At 41.9% G+C, this 17,432-nt stretch overlaps 1 protein-coding gene across 2 annotated transcripts in view; it reads right to left on the bottom strand.

Moving 5' to 3' along the window:
• Positions 1-17,432, bottom strand: part of Acadsb (acyl-CoA dehydrogenase short/branched chain) — a 42,441-nt gene that overhangs the window by 4,682 nt on the left and 20,327 nt on the right. For both annotated transcript variants that reach the window (XM_006976963.4, XM_076553864.1), the window contains exons 4-9: positions 14,854-15,060; positions 13,169-13,339; positions 11,437-11,562; positions 9,392-9,484; positions 6,018-6,107; positions 1,287-1,424 (exon numbers count right to left, since the gene is read on the bottom strand). In XM_006976963.4, the coding sequence (XP_006977025.1) occupies positions 1,287-1,424; positions 6,018-6,107; positions 9,392-9,484; positions 11,437-11,562; positions 13,169-13,339; positions 14,854-15,060 (825 nt within the window). The remainder of the gene's footprint in view (positions 1-1,286; positions 1,425-6,017; positions 6,108-9,391; positions 9,485-11,436; positions 11,563-13,168; positions 13,340-14,853; positions 15,061-17,432) is intronic.

Raw genomic sequence — 17,432 nt, 5'->3', positions numbered from 1 at the left:
GTGAGAAATTAATATGAATATTGTTCTGTTTACTGTGAGAAGTCACTGAAAAGTTCCAAGTGACATCATGGACATCAAAACAACAGCAAGATTGGGCCAGGGACAGCAATAGGGACCACGAGATCAGCTGGGTGACCCAGGAGTTAGGTTAAGGAATGATGCATCCTGGACAGATAGGTGACAGAGAAAGAGAGAGAGAGAAATGCAGAAAGAGGGGTGGGGGAGGGAAGGAAGGGGACGAGGGAGAAAGGGAGAGAGGATGGAAGGAGGGAGGGAGAAAGGAATGGGGAGAGAGAGATTGAGAGAGAGAGAGAGAGAGAGAGAGAGGGAGAGAGGGAGGGAGGGAGGGAGGGAGGGAGGGAGGGAGAGGGGGAGAGAGAGAGAGAGAGAGAGAGAGAGAGAGAGAGAGAGAGAGAGGAAGAGAAAGAGAAAGAGAAAGAGAAAGAGAAAGAGAAAGAGAAAGAGAAAGAGAAAGAGAAAGAGAAAGAGAAAGAGAAAGAGAAAGAGTCAGTCTAGGGGTTAGGCTCTGGGGGTTAGACTCTCTCTGGACATCCTTGAGACGCCATTAAAATAGTCAAACTGTTCATCCCCCTCCAAGGCCAGCTTGCCTTCCGGGTTTCTTTTCCCCTCTCACCCTGACCCCAGTCCATGGCAGTCTCTCATTTTAGGAGCTGTAAGGGTTAAATAAGCATTTGTCAACATATCCAACCTGGAGCCCATGGGCTGTCTGTACTGCAGGAAAGCTATGAAGATGGTCCAATACATCTAGAGATGAGACTGTCCAAAGGTTGGATATCCTAAATCTTGACTCAGTGTCAAGACTGGGAGAGACCTGCCCCATGATGTAGGTCAACTCTCTTGCTGTAGTTCCATGTGTGTACACAGAGAATGGGTCTGTCTGAGTAGAAGGTATTACAAATGTAGATCATCTTTTGTTGGTGCTTTAAATCTCATATGATCCTGTCAAGAACACATCTCCCATGGCATCCACTTTACCCCAGCTGAAACCATGGACCTGAGGCCATCACTCTGAGGAGGCCTCTGTGTACTTGGGGTGGTGTGTTTCAACCTGAACTGGCCATTCATGAAAACACTGAGACCCACAGAAGTAATACATCTTTCCATAGCAGCTTTACCATTTCCCATTTCTACTGCAGGAAGTAGAAAGAGAACATTTTCCTCCTTGGAGGATAATCTAAGCTCAATCAATATTCCCAAGTGAAAGACTAATAATCTCATGTATTAAAAAAAAATAAAAGGAGACTGACTAACTCCTTCTAGTTTACCTCTGAGGTATAATACTTGGCCATAGATGCTTCTTTAATAAATGGCTTTCCGGCTTCCAGGAGCCTGGCAGCGTTGTACGTTAGTAACCGTGCGGCTTCCAGCTGGGTGGCCACCTGGGCCACTTGGTGTTGGAGCCCCTGTGACATCCAGACTCATGTTAGAAAATGACAGTTTGCAAAACGGGGCTTACCTCTAACTGCAAGTAAGATACACAATGCTCACGGACTCAAAATACACCCCAAAGAAATCCAACCCATTCCTTTCAAATACCTTAAATCTGCCATCTGAAGTTAAATAATACACTGCAGGTATTATTGAATCTTTTTTGAAAAATTTCAAAACTCATGTAATCCTTCACTGTTTGCTACGATTTTAAATAATGTCATCATAAAGTTAGGTTTTAAAAACCTTGACTCCCACATTTAATAATTACTTTTAACTGTCTATAATAAAAATTGAGCTTACACTAAGTCCCAATAGAACAAAATTCTCAAATACTCTTTGCCTGATTGAATTAGGAAAATTTTGATTTTTGAACATGGTCTCAACACATTAAGTTGTTAGCTGTAAAGTAAAGAAAGAATATTGGAAGCACCAATTTTCTTCCTTCAACTAATTTTATTGATGAGAGTCTATTCCCATGTCCAAGAAGTTCAAGTTGTGCCCAGTGGTAGTGGCACACACCTTTAATCCCAGCACTCAGGAGGCAGAGACAGGTAGATCTCTGTAAGCTCAAGGCCAGCCTGGTCTACAGTTCTAGGACAGTCAGGTGTAGATGTAACCAACCGTCTTATTAAATAAGAAACACAGAAACAATGTAAAAGAGAAAGCCGAGAAGTCAGAGCTCAGAGCTAAAATCTCACCCTTCCTCCTGCTGTCCCAGCTTCGCGAAAAGAGACCTACTTCCTGTCGGTTCGTATTTTTAAAGTATGTTGTTCTGCCTTCTCATTGGTTGTAAACCCAAACACATGACTGCCTCGTCACTGTCTGAATGTACAGCCCCCTAGGTCTTAAAGGCATATGTCTCCAATGCTGGCTGTATCCCTGAACACACAGAGATCTTATGGGATTAAAGGCGTGTGCCGCCACCGCCACACTCTTGCTATGGCTCTAATAGCTCTGACCCTGAACACACAGATATCTATGGGATTAAAGGCGTGTGCCACCACCGCCACACTCTTGCTATGGCTCTAATAGCTCTGACCCCCAGACAACTTTATTTATTAACATACAATCAAATTAATATTTCAGTACAAATCAAAATAATATTTCAATACAATTAGATTACCACCACAGTCAGGATTACAAGGAAACCCTGTCTCAGAAAACAAACAAACAAACAAACAAATAAATGAGAATAGCAGTTGCTCTACTTTAAAAATCTTTAACTTTAGTGTGTATGTGTTTGTGCACGCACACATGTGCATTTGCCCATGTGTGCTTGTGTGGAGTCAGAGGATGCTATTGTCTTCCTCTAATGCTCTTTACTATTTTTTGAGACAGGGATCTCACTGAACCTGGTGTGCATCCTTCCAGCTGCGGGCTAGTGAGCCTCTGGGATGTGACGCCCGACCCCAGCACTTCCATGTCAGCCTCGCTCGGCTTCTATCTGAGCTCAGGTTTCCAAGCTTGCCCCGCAAGTCTTTTACCAATTAAGCCATGTCCCCAGCTCCCATATATTCTATTTTTAAAGAATAACTTTTAAAAGCATTATTTAAAAGTTACTATCACCCTGAAATTTTATTCGGCAACGAGGTGCCACTAAGTGCCTGGCAATGACCAGAATGACTTAGTGAGAAAATGAACGTCAGCTGTGGTAGTGATCAACAGTCCACTAAGCTTGGTTGGGCCATGAAGGGACATACTTGTAACCCTAGTACTTGGGAATGAGAAATAAGAGAGGTTGCTGCAAGATCACATTCAGCCTGGGCTATACATGGAGGCTTTGTCTTAAAACAAAATAAAACAAAAACAGAAACAAACCCCAAAGACCCAATTTTCTAGAAATATAGCTTCAATGTTTATGACGACTGGAATGATTTTCATACCCAGCCTATCTAGCCGTTCAAGCATTTACTGTATGCTGGTTCTGTGTTGAGCAATGGGAGGCACAACATTGAACACCTTAGCCAGAATTCCTTGTCCTCATGGTTTGAGTCTAACAAGAATAGTCAATTAAATATCTTCAGTAATATGTGATGAAGATTAAGACATTCTCAATTAAAGCAATTACTTAATATTCCCATTAATGAAAAGCCTTTCCTAAATGAAGAGTGAAAACTGGGGTGGGGGGGAGGGGGGATGGCTTATAAATATCTAATAGATTCTCTTCTGTGATATTTGATATCCACACTGTTTTGATATGCACAAAACCTATCATAGATATGTAAGTTGTGAAGTATCATGACAAATGGGACGCCTGCAAACCTACGCAAAGAGTATCTCCCTGCTATGACATCTTTCTGCTTATGCCACCTCTTTCTGTGCTGTGGGCATTGAACTCAGGGCCTTTTGCTACAAGCTAGGCAGGCACTCTACCATCAAGCTACACCCAAGGCCACTGTCAGACCACTAGGACATTTTTTTTTTTTTGAGAAAAATTTATTTGGTAATCAAATTCTCAGCTTGCCTGCCTGCCTTCCTCCCTCCCTCCCTGCCTTCCTTTCTTTTTTTGAGATAATGTTTTGGCATATATCCTGACTGCTGGCTGGCTTCCGACTTGCTGTGTACCCAAGGCTGGTCCCGAACTCATGGCACTCTTCCTGCCTTAGCCATACCATGCTAGTACTATGAGTGTGTGCCACTGTGCTTGGAAAATTTACTAATTCTTTTCATTTACGACTAGTCTTTTTTATGTCTCACTTATAAAATCCCTTCCTATCTTAATGTCATAAACATAGTCTCCTACTTCTTTCTCAAAATTTAAACTAGTTTTTTTTTTACATAATTTCTTTGATGTATCTGAACTCTCTTTGCTGTAAGAAGCAAAGATAATTTCATTTTTTTTCCACATGGAGAGAGTAGTCTCACTTTGTGGCCTACGAGGCTGCCTCTATCATATATCAGTCTGCATACACGCCTGTCTGCTGCTGGCCTTTCTGTCTTTGCCTATCAGTCAATTTTCCTGTTTTATGTGGATATCACTGTTCTATAGGTTTTTGATGGCTTTTTATGTCGAATTCGGAGATTATAATCATTTTTGCAAAATACATTTGGGTCAATAAACTTAGTCACCAAGGTGTTGTTTATTCAATGACCACATGAGGTACCATGGGAGGCAGAAAAGTAACAAAGGTATGCCTCCTGCCTTGAAAAAACACTCCCCTACACACAAAAACCCCCACATGACAGCTAGACGTGGGTCCCCTGAGAGCACTGTAGACACAGGCACTGCATGGAAGACATGCTCAAATCTATGCTGAATAATCAAGTGAGGAGAGAAGGATGAGGTGACAGGCCTACCCTTAAAGCTCTGGAGCCTAGAGATGCCAAGGATGCCAGAGACACACCCAGGTGGAAAACCAGTCCTTGGTGAGAGGATAGAGAGGATAGGCAGGGATTACCCTACCGACTCTCATTAAAGCTTCGTATAGTTAATGATCAAATTAACGCTTTTGAGGCAGGGTCTTTCTACATAGTCCCGGCTGTCCTGGAACTTACTATGTAGACCAGGCCAGCTTCAAACTCAGAGATCTGCCTGCCTCTGTCTCCCAAGTGCTGGGATTAAAGGCGTGTGCCACCACTGTCCCAGAGATCAAATTTTGAATATTGAATTTCTGCCTTAAAAAAAATCATACATCCCAACAGTTTCTAAAAATGCTACCATGGTTATACTCAGTAGTTTACCAGACACACACACACACACACACACACACACACACACACACACACACACACACACACACACACACACACACTGATTCCAAGCTAACAGGGAAAATCAAAGCCCCCTTTAACCTGTCTCACTGTTGGCCCTTCTGGCTGCCATCGGGAATCCATCATCTATGTCTATCCTGAGACAGTGTGCTGCTCTACTGAAATGGAAACTGGACTAGAAGCCACCACAGAGCATCATACCAGCTGCACAACTTTGGAAACCCATTTTCTATGTGTCCCAGTTTCTCTTATGAAGGATGGGGATAATGGTAGGTAGGAGCTGTGGCCAGTACAGGGTAAGCAGTCCTAATCTGAAAACCTGAAATCCAAAATCTAAACTTTTTGAGTATCAAGATGGTGCCACAAGTAGAAAGTTCAACCCAGGTTATTTTGTTTCATATATAAAATTATTAAAAGCATTGTATAAAATTACCTCAGTGCTACATATGAGGCATGTATGGAATATAAATGAATTTTGTTTCGATTTATCTCACATCCCCAGGATGTCTTACCATATCCACAAAAATGTCCCAAACTCTGAAAACATCTGAAGCCTGAAACATTTCTAGTGCTAGGCATTCAGACAAAGTCATAGGAACCTGTACCGGGCAGCCAGGGTGTGAACTCAGGAGATGGCAGACTTCTGAGGTGGTGAGGAGACAGCTCTCTAGGGCCCACCACAGCGTCCTGAGCACACAACAGCTGCCTCAAGGACTATGGCTCTGCCCTCAGAAAAGATTAAGGTGGCCACATGCCCATTAATCCTCCCCCATTAAACATCCTTGCGGGACTCTCCATGGCTTTCAGCACAGGAAGGGGGAAAGCCCAAGACAACAGAGTTTCATTATATACACCTGAAAATCAAATATTCGTTTGCCAAACTGTATCCTTTCTTTAATGTATGGAATGGTGTAGTCAAAACATCCTTGGGCCAGTCCTAGCATCTGTTAAAAAAAGAGAGAGAGGAAAAAAAACATAAGATTAAAATGTATTTTGTTTCAAGTTTATGCCTTTAGTTACCCAAGTTGCAATTCTTCTCAAGGGAGGCTGAAGCATTCATGAAGGAAGAAGAATGAAGAGTTGAAAAGTCAGAGTGTTCGGTATTCACTGCATACCTTTACCCCTTGTATCTGACCATCTGGAGACAATGTGGGCTGATTTCATACACGGAGGAGTGAGTGTACTAATTCTAGCACAGAGCTATGCTGATAGAACCAGGAAACTGCTCCCAAGTCCTCTCCACTAGGCTTTAGTCCTCTCCAGGCCTAAAGCGAGCCCTAGGAGCTTAGACCAGGCTGACCCAAGACTCCAGACTGCAGACTGTTCCTCCAGTCCTCAGAGCCACGCGTGGGAAGCTACTTCTCTTTGTTTGGCTTTGCTTTCTTAAGTCCAGAGAGGGAAAACCCAGGGTGTGGACAAGCACTCTCCCCCCATCAGGGGGCGGAGAGGAGGTGAGGGGGTATGGCCAGAGCATCAGCATTTTCAAAAGCTCGTTGGGTGACTTAACTGGGGTTCAGACAGCCAAGGAAAAGAATCCTGCGAAAACATTAATTTACACGCTTGAGGAACAAGTCAGGACGGGGTAACAGTTTTAGCTGAACTGTCTCATTGCTAACCAATTTCCATATCTATTGAACGATCCGAGCTTAAAAATGGTTTCTAAACTTCAACATAAGGCAGCTAGTAAATCACTATCTAATTATGTCAAACTATGTAGGTTTTTAAAAAAGAAAAAAAAATCAATAGTTAAAGCTTTGGGGGGAACTGCTCACAAACATCAATATTTCATTAGTGTTCATTCACATTTTCTTTTAGCCTTTATTTAGTATTCTCTGGAGAAGAGAAGATCATATCTAAAATTAAGGGGGCAATGCCCCACAATTCCCAAATTAAAATGCCGTAGCAAGTTTTTTGTGGTTAGAGATGATATCATCTTCCAGCATGTCTCTATTGATGTGAAGATTGATTTCGGTCTTTAAATATTTTTTTCATCATTTTTTTAATGTGTATGGGTGTGTTTGCCTGCATGTATGTCTGCACCACATGTGCATGCAGGGCCTTCAGATGCCAGAAGAGATCACTGGATCTCTGGGACTGGAGTTACAGCTGGCTGTGAGTTACCACTCGTGCTGGGAATTGAACCTGGGTTCTCCGGAAGAGCAGACAGCGTTCTTGACTGAGTTATTCCCTCTAGCCCCTGATTTTGTTTTTTGGATAGGTTTACTATGTACCCAGGCTGTCCTTGAACTTGCCATGTCTATTCTCAAGCCCTCAATCCTTCTGCGTCAAGCCTTGTGAGAACTGGGATCACAAGCATGTGCCAATACCACTGAAATTATCAACTGTGAGTGAAAAGATGCATTTCTATCTTGGCAAAATGTTTCCATTTTAAATAGTAAAGAAATAAATTCTCTACCACTCCAAGGTTTTGAGGAACTGTGACTCTGGTTCACTGTGACATGTACCTTTTCCTCTACAAGTAACCACTGAGACACTACATACCTGCTTTTAACATTTCACTGGGTTATGAGATATTGAAGAGTAATTGGAATAAAGCCCATGTCATGGCCTTCATGGTCAGAACATCTATATTATGTATATGTCTAGGAACCATGAGGTCTCACACTAGAGCTTTAATGCTGCTTCTGATGGAGTTATACAACAAGAAAACCTTTAAAAGCATGGGTTTGCCAATGCTCTTTCTAGCTTTGTTAGAAACCGAAGTTGAATATTGGTCTAACAATAGTCTGTTAGGGTGAGGGTATTGCTCAGAGGTAGAACAGATGGTTAGCACATTTGGGTTCCTGGAGTCAATCTTCAGCAACCCCACGCAAAAAAACCCAGTTTGTTAATGAAGTTATGAACAGCAGAAAAGGGCTGGAGAGATGGTTCAATTCCCAGCAACCACGTGGTGGCTCACAACCATCTGTAATGGGATCTGATTCTGGTATGGGTGAAAATAAAGCACTCATAAACATAAAATAAAATAGGCAAATAAATAAATATTTTGGCCGGGTGGCACACCTTTAATCCCAGCACTCGGGAGGCAGAGCCAGGTGGATCTCTGTGAATTCGAAGCTAGCCTGGTCTACTGAGTAAGATCCAGGGCAGGCACCAAAACTACACAGAGAAAGCCTGTCTTGAAAAACCAAAAAAGCAGAGCCAGAGTTCGAGGCCAGCCTGGTCTACAAAGTGAGTTCTAGGAAAGGCATAAAACTACACTGAGAAACCCTGTCTTGAAAAAAAAAAAAGATATTAGCTGGGTGGTGGTGGCGCACACCTTTAATCTCAGTACTCGGGAGGCAGAGGCAGGCAGATCTTTGTGAATTCGAGGCCAGCCTGGTCTACTGAGCGAGATCCAGAAAAGGCGCAAACCTACACAGGGAAACCCTGTCTCGAAAAACCAAAAAAAGAAAAAAGAAAAAAATGTGGAGTAATAATAATTCAACATTTAACTATTTCAACAGCTAACAGATGTAATTTTTATCAAAAATCTAAAAGCTGTAAGTTAGTAATCATAGTGAGTGATCAAAAACAAATACGTATTTGACTATGGATGAGTCCAGGAAGGGCTTGGGGACCCCAACTCTCACTGTTGAACTACCTGCTACTGACAGTTTCTGGGGGGGTAAGTCATTGTCTTCAGTTGTGTTCCCACCGCTGACTCCACCGGACTCCAGTGCACAGCCCCAACCCAGTGCTCACACAGATGGCCCTGAAAACGGTCACTGAACAAAACCAGTAGTCACAACCCCTGAATCTGGTAGGACGAAGGGGTTATGGTGTTGCCATACATACATACATATACATGGATCCTCACATAATGGAATATGTATCCTTATATCACAGGATGGTTGTTCTTAATTTTAAAAATGTCTAAAAGAATGAATTTCAGGTTTTAAAAAGTTAACTGAAAAATAATGCCACATTTAATATGTCATATACTTGGGAGTTACTGGTCTCGGTCATAGATAGTATTGTAATGTTCTCAAAGCAGAGAACAGCTGTCACTGATCCATTGTTTGTTCTGGTGGACACTTACATAATTGACCAAAGTGGAATTCGAGAGAAATAAGCTGCACCCATTCCTTTTCTTCCCTCAAGGGCAGGGTGCCACCTTGTGGTCATAAGCTTCCAGATACCGCTCTTATTGCAATTCTTCTTCTTCTTCTTTTTTTTTTTAAATTTTAATTGGCTCAAAATATGAAGGAGCTAAGATGTGACTTACCTGTGCAGCGATTCCTATTCTACCTTCATTAAGACTTCCTATGGCATACTTATAACCATGTCCAACTTTTCCCAAAACACTGGATTCTGGAACCTGAAAATACAAATATATATTTACTTCTACATTTAGATTTACACAATTCGTTTTGATTCTAAATATACATAACATGTAAATACACATACACAATTGAATGAATGTATAACCCCAATTTGTGTGCTATTACTCTATCACAGTATCAAGTAAGCTTCAACGAGCGAGGCTCAGGGGTTGGGAGCACTTGATTTTCCAAAGGGCCTGAGTTCAATTCCTAGCACTCAGTATCATGGCTCACAACCATCCATATCTCCAGTGTCAGGGGATCTGACATCCTTCTCTGACTTCTGAAGGCACAGGGCACCCATGAGCTACACACCCATGAGTACACTACACATACTCTCAGGCAAAACATTAATACACAGAAAATGAAATAAATAAATCTAACACAATTAAGAAGAAAAAAAACCCCCAAAACTCCAGTTTGACTGCCTGCTGACACCTGTGTCTCCTCACTATTACATACTCCCGAGCCTAAGCACAATCTACTTAGTAATGAATGAGTTTAGAAAAAAAGAACCTCATATAATTTGTCAATAACATAAATGAATAACAATTTACCTCCAATCCTTACTTGTATGTTAATAGTGTTGAGATAACTTATTAGAAACTTCAAAAACATGAAGTATTTTAAAGGCAATTCATTGAGACAATTTATTTCTAGAAAAGTCTACTGTGGTGTGTGCATGTGTGAGTGTGTGTGTGTTTCTGTGAGTGCACATGTGTGAGTGTACACTCTCCTGCTCAGTAGTAGAGGAGGAAGGAAGAAAACACACTATGTATTTCTTTATAATATAAAAAAATTAATACTAGAAGTGGAGAGATGGGTCAGTGGTTCAAAGGATTTGTCTATAATTCCAGTTCCTACATTCTCTTCTGGCCTCGTAGGGCCAGGCACTCTATCTCTCTCTCTTTCAGGCATGTGTGAGAAAACGCAAAACAAAATTCATATACATAAAGAAAAATACCCTTGATACTTAATCCTAGGAACAATAGAGGACACTTGGCTTTAGTTAGGAGTGAGAGCAGGGAGGAACTGAGGGGGATGAGGGGAAGCAGGAGGAAGGAAGGAGTGAGGCTCAAAGACATCTGTAAAGACATCCCAGTACCTCCATACACATGTGCCCACAAAAATCCCGGAGCAGTGGAACATCTGTAAAGACATCCCAGTCCCTCCATACACATGTGCCCACAAAAATCCCGGAGCAGTGGAACATCTGTAAAGACATCCCAGTCCCTCCATACACATGTGCCCACAAAAATCCCGGAGCAGTGGAACATCTGTAAAGACATCCCAGTATCTCCATACACATGTGCCCACAAAAATCCTGGAGCAGTGGAACATCTGTAAAGACATCCCAGTACCTCCATACACATGTGCCCACAAAAATCCCAGAGCAGTGGAACATCTGTAAAGACATCCCAGTACGTCCATACACATGTGCCCACAAAAATCCTGGAGCAGTGGAACATCTGTAGCGACCCACTCTCCCCAAGACAGGCTCCATCTAGCTCAGTTTCAGAATCCTGGAGATCTTGTTTTGTGGAATGCTGCTCTCTCTGAGCAACACCCCCATCTTGTGGCCACTGGTGTACCGACCTCAGAATTCCTTCTCCCAGCGATGTTTGGTTCACAAGTGCCAAGCTTATAAAGTGTAAATGTTTCAGAAGTGTGTAAGTTGTAAAGACAATAATAATTGAGGCTAACTTCTGGCATTTGCTCACTAGGTCAGAGGCTGGACAGAAAAGTTTCCACTCTGGGCCTCAACTCCTGTGAAAAATGGCCTTGGTCAGGGCCTAATTGCTGACCAGTTCCACCAAGGACCCTTCTGTGCACACTTAACACCATTTGCTGTTTTGACATTTCTCTTGTACATTTCCTATGGTCCTGTGTAAGGCTTATTTCTCATTAGTCTCTTAACGAATGTTCTAGAGTATTCTAGAATACCTACCTTGACATTTTCAAATGTTAACTGGCAAGTGGAAGAAGCTCTGATCCCCATCTTGTTTTCCTTTTTCCCTATATGAAAACCTTCTGTATCTCGATCTACTAAGAAGCAGGTGATGCCTCTGTATCCCTAAAAAGATTTAAAATGTGATTATCACTTAGGCTTTTAAGATCCTTGCTTATAGAATTCAGAATAAGAAAACTAACAGGTTGCAGAGTTGGTTCATCAGTTAAGAGTATTATTGTCCTTCCAGAGTACCAGAGTTTGGTTCCCAGCACCCACGTGGTGGCTCACAACTGTCTGCAATTCTAGTTTCATGGGGTCCAGCTCCTTCTTCTGGCTTCCATGAGCCTCAGATAGGCATGCGGTTCATGATACATGCAGGCAAAACACTCACACACATAAAAAGAGTAAAAATAAAATGAAAACGAAAAAACATGGAGAGTTCAAGGTGAACCGAAAGTCACAGGGCTGGAGAGGCAGCTCAGCTGGGAAAGCGCTGCTATGCAGAGATGAGGATGTGTGTTTGGACCTAAGGACCCATGTGAAGAGCTGAGCACGGTGGCGTGTGCTTGCAACGGCTGTTCTAGGGAGGCAGAGACAGGTGAATCCTGGGGCTTGCTGGCCAGTCAGCCAAGCTTTAGCAGTGAGGCTCAGATCCCAATGGACCCAAGTGACCTTGCCTCAAAAAGAGCTAGGGGGGTGGGGGGTGGAGAGAGGACTCAGTAGTTAAGAGCACATACTGCTCTTGCAGGGCACTCAAGTTTGGCTCCCCGCACTACATGGGGTGGCTCACCACCACCTGTAATTCCAGTTGCCATAGATCTGACATCTTCTGGACTCCATGGGCACCTGTACTCATGTGCACATACCCCTACACAGACAAATACAAACACACATAGCTAAAAATTAATTTTAAAAAAATCAATCTTTAAAACAAAAGTGGCCAGTTCTTGAGAAACAGTGTCTGAGGTTGACTTCTGGTTTCCTCACAGATGTAAACACAAATACATACATGTACAAAAACAAAGGAAAAATAACATGGACTTTAGTAATAGATACTGAAGGACTCTGAATTGCAATATGTACATTACAAAACCAGAATAATTGGAGAACACGAGTTACTAAATCTATGCCAGACATGGTGGTTCACCCTTTAAGTACATCTCAGCACTTGGGAAGCTGAGGCAGGCAGATCTCCATGAGTTTGAGACTAGCCTGGTCTTCATATCAAGTTCTAGGATGGCCAGGGTTACCTAGAGAGGTGCCTTACTACTACCTGTACGTTTCCAGAAACCACAGTGGGTATTCAATTTTTATAATTAAGTATGTGATCATGAAACTATCATGTTTTAAATTCAATATTCTTAAATCAGAAGACAAAATTAAGCATACTTACCATTTTTGCTGTATGATTTTTTCCATCTGAATAAAATACTTTTAAAGTAATATTCTTCAGTGTATAAATGTATTTTATAAGTATTTAAATCCTTCATTATGACACAGAAAAACTGAAGTTCTACCCAATTAAAGATTAGGATATTAGGAGAGAAGTAATAAGTGGTCCTCTGTGTAATTAATCATTTTGTCAACAACGGTTATTTTAAATGAATAAGAGTGGGGAAAAACGGTCAATTCAACTCTCAGAGAATAAGTCCCTAAAAAGGGACTGAAAGAAGGAAAAGAACAAAAATAAAAGGTGAGAAGAGGGAGGAAAGATTTTCTTTCAACTTACCGAGGTGGGGTCCACATTTGCAAAAACCAGGAAGATGTCTGCGTGTTCAGCATTGCTGATCCACATCTTGGACCCATTGATGATATAGTAATTTCCATTTTTATCAGCTCTTGTTTTCAAAGCAAAAGAGTCGCTACCAGCTCCAGCTTCAGAAAGGCAGAAGCTCCCTAACTATACATGTGAGAGGGGAAAAAACCAAATTAATTGTATTTATTCTTTGCATTTTTGAGGGGGTTATATTTTTCAAGACAGGGTTTCTTTGTGTAGCGCTGGCCATCCTAGGAACTCACTCTGTAGACCAGGCTGGCCTAGAACTCAGAGATGCACCTGCCTCTGTCTCCTGAGTCCTGGGATTTAAGGTGTGTACTGCCAATGCCCAGCTTTAAAAATGGACATTTGTAAGTCAAACATTCAGTTACTTTTCAAAAAAAAAAAAAAATCTATATTTGGGCTGGGCATGGTGGCCCATGCCTTTAATCCCATCACTCAGGAAGCAAAGGCAGGCAGATCTCTGTGAGTTCAAGGCCAGCCTATATAGTAGGTTCCAGACTAGCCAAGGCTACATAGTAAGACCCTATATTAAAAACAAGTCTATATTATCAAAATAGACTTGTGATTATTATTTTTCAAAAGCACCCTTACTATTTAAGATAAAATAAGGACTTAGGAACACATGCTTGCTGTGTAGCATTTCCTACACATTAAGACTTCCCATGGCACACTTCGAGTCACTAGCCATCTCCGAACTCAGGTAGATGATGCAGGGAGATCACTGGAAGTTTGAAGCCAGAAAAAAAAAAAAAAAAAAAAAAAAAAAAAAAAAAAAAAAAAAAACATGCTTAGCTGTATTAAATTCTAGTAGATAGTTGTCCTGGCTGTGTTTGTGTGCCAACTTGACACAAGCTGGAGTCATCAGAGAGGAAGGAGCCTCAGTTGAGGAAATGCCTCTATAAGATCCAGCTGTAAGGCATTTTCTTATTTAGTGATCAATGGGGGAGGGCGCAGCCCATGGTGGGTGGTGCCATCCCCCAGCTGGTGGTCCTGGTTTCCGTAAGAAAGTGGGCTGAGAAAGCCTTGGGGAACAAGCCAGTAAGCAGCACCCCTTCATGGCCTCTGCATCAGCTCCTGCCTCCAGAATCCTGCCTGGTTTGAGTTCCTGTCCTGACTTCCTTCAGTGATGAACAATTCTGAAGTGTAAGCCAAATAAACCCTTTCTTACCCAACTTGCATTTTGGTCAGGGTGTTTCGTTGAAGCAATAGAAACCCTAACTAAGACCAAAGTGATCTCAACAAAGGGACTGGAAATTAACTGAAACAGAAGTGCTGATGTCTTTTGAGACAGGGTCTCACCACACATCCCAGGCTGGCCTGGAAACTGCTATGCAGCCTAGTCTGGCCTCAAACAAGCAGCCCTCTTGCCTCAGCCTTTGAGTACTAGGATTACAAGCATGCACTGCCATGCCTAGCTAAAAGGAATTGTCTGATGATTATTTCCTAAATTTCCACATGATAAATGAGACGTAGAATGTATTTCTCCGGTAGCAGCAATTTATCGAGCCTTGCTTGGTTGATTGATGGCGCTGCATTGTGGTCTCGCGTAATTAAAGTCAATATCGCAGTTACTTTTCTCCTGAAAATATTGTAAACTCAGACTCAATCCATCTCAACAAGTCATTTCAACTCACTTTTTCTGTAGCCAGTTTAGGCAAATAGGTAGCCTTCTGTTCTTCTGTGCCGAGTTTTTTAAACAGGTTGTTGACTATTGTGTTCTGGATGTCACACAGAAGGGCCACAGATGCGTCCACCTTGGCCAGCTCCTCGATCACTATGACGGAGCAGAAAAAGGAAGCGCCTGTGCCTCCATGTTCAGCATCAATTCCAATGCCCATCAGCTAAAGCAATGACAGAGAGGAGAGAGGAGACAGGTCAGGAACGCCGTTTAGACTGGGAAACTTCTTGCAAGTAAAAATTCAAAAATAAATTGTAAACACAAAAATGACCTGGGGCCCCTTATGCTAGGCAAGCACTTTACCACCACCCGAGCTACAGTCACGGCCCGTCATATATATTCTGAACTTTAAAATTTTTAATTTTATATAGCTTAATTTATTATTATTAATAATAATATATTTATAAATAGAGAGAGTTTAATTTGATATAGCTATTTTGCTATAAACAACAGTCTATTAAAAAACCCTAGGTTTTTTTGGTTTGCTTTTTTTTTTTTTTGAGAAGGATGAAATTTATGCTCGATGTGTTCCCCCACCCCCACTTTGGGCCTGGGATAACAAAGACACAACATGCCTTGAATAAGGAAAGGTAAGCATGATCTGATGGTCTTTCTTATTAAGGACTGCATGGGATGTCTTGGGATGTCAGCACAGGCTCCTGTACACTGATTTGATGTAATAAGCGAATGCACAAGAGTAACCAGCTCCCAGTGGACCTGTCTACAGCTCTAGTTGGCACAGTATCTGCTAAGCAAGCCTTTCTACTTGACCTTTTCAGTCGAGACAATGACTACACAATCATCCATTTGGGGCCACTTTGGCAAGTCCAAGATGGGGAGCAGACAACACGTGGTAGTATTTGAGTGACACACTAACAAATCACAGGTGCTGACACACAAGACCAAGTGTTAGCCAAGGCTTCCCAATAGGTGGCCATTTTATCTCAGCGCCTACGTCAGGGACATGAAATATCCTTAGTCCTGCTCTATGTGTGTGTAATTGTCCTTATTTTAGGAAAGGAACATGACATATACAAATGGCTCAAGACCTGCATCTGGTAGCCGAAGGGATGATGCTCCCTTTCTCTCTGGGCTCTCCTAGAATAGCACTGCTGAGTGAGTTAGGACTCTGGCTACATGTTTCAGGTTGATGATGTAGCTGACATGAAGGCACATACAGGAAGGATGAAAGCTGCGGTGTGACAGAAGTGAAAGGGATTTCCCATCGTGAGCAATTGTTAGCAACACTGCTTCTCTAGAAAAGTCACTAGTGCTCTTTAACTGAAAATATGTGGCAGGTGACTGACACTGGACTGTAGAGTCAGGAGGCAGGTGAGCTACTATAAGAGCAGTTTATGGAGGTGGACAGTGAGTGCACATGGCCTCGAATACAAGAACTACTACCACAGGAGAGCAATTTTCAAACTGTGAGACCACCAAAGGTCTCCCCACAGAAGCCAGAGAGTCTGTCAATGATGAGAGCAGAACTGAGCTGGAAGATAAACCATGGGGCCTTTGTCTTACACACTAGGCTTCTGTGTGGTTCAGTATGTCTCCATACAGGATTCCATTTTCCTAAGTGTTTCATTGATAACAGAAAGTTAGCAAAATTATCAAAAGCTGATCCCATTAAAGCAAGGAGAAATTAAATTATACGGCTAAGTGCCAAAAGTCACTTTTCAGTAAGGTGACAGACAAGACAAGGGAGGTAGTGCCGAACAGAGTGACTAATTCTGGCGCATCCTTAGTATTAAAAAAAAAAAATCTATTTGCACCTAGAGAAGGGAGACACAGGAATAAGTATGATGACTGTTTTGCTTTGGTTTTTTAAGACAGGGTTTCTCTGTGTAGCCCTGGCTGTCCTGGAACTCACTCTGTAGACCAGGCTGGCCTTGAACTCACAGAGATCCTCCTGCCTCTGCCTCCCAAGTGCTGGGATTAAAAGCATGTGCCACCACTGCCTGGCTTAGTATGGTGACTTTTAAGACGTTCTTCCTTGGAGTTTCCACACTGACAACACCCCACTCATGTCCAGATTAATTCTACTATAATCTATTTTCTATGTCAGACTCTCAAGGAAGGGCTATGTGAATTACAAAGCTGGAAATCTGGTTAATGTGGAACTCAGATAACAGAAGTGCTTTAAGACTGCCACACACACAAGAAACCACACACAGTGTCTATGATGTAATTGTTGGATGGAGCTAGCCAGTTCTTTGTTGCAGCTGCCCTCGGCACTATAGGATGTTTTACAATTTAAAATATCAGTTCAGTTAAAAACCTTTAACTGTATAAAATCAACTAAAACCTTAACTGAAAAGAAACACAGATACTTATGACTAGGAGTGAGGAATTCTCTTTGCTTATCATAACCTCTCAATTGAAAAGTCTGCATATATTTTAATATATAAAATGTATTTAAAAGTAATTGGGCCAACACAAAATGGACTTGGTGTTATTTGTGTGCTTTTCGTTTTGTATGGGTATCTTTTGTCTTTTGTTTTGTTTTGTTTTTTGAGAGGGAAAGAACGTGAA

This window comes from Peromyscus maniculatus, chromosome 1 (assembly GCF_049852395.1).
Source record: "Peromyscus maniculatus bairdii isolate BWxNUB_F1_BW_parent chromosome 1, HU_Pman_BW_mat_3.1, whole genome shotgun sequence".
Lineage (NCBI taxonomy): Eukaryota > Metazoa > Chordata > Mammalia > Rodentia > Cricetidae > Peromyscus > Peromyscus maniculatus.
This window is presented reverse-complemented; position numbering and strand designations above follow the sequence as displayed.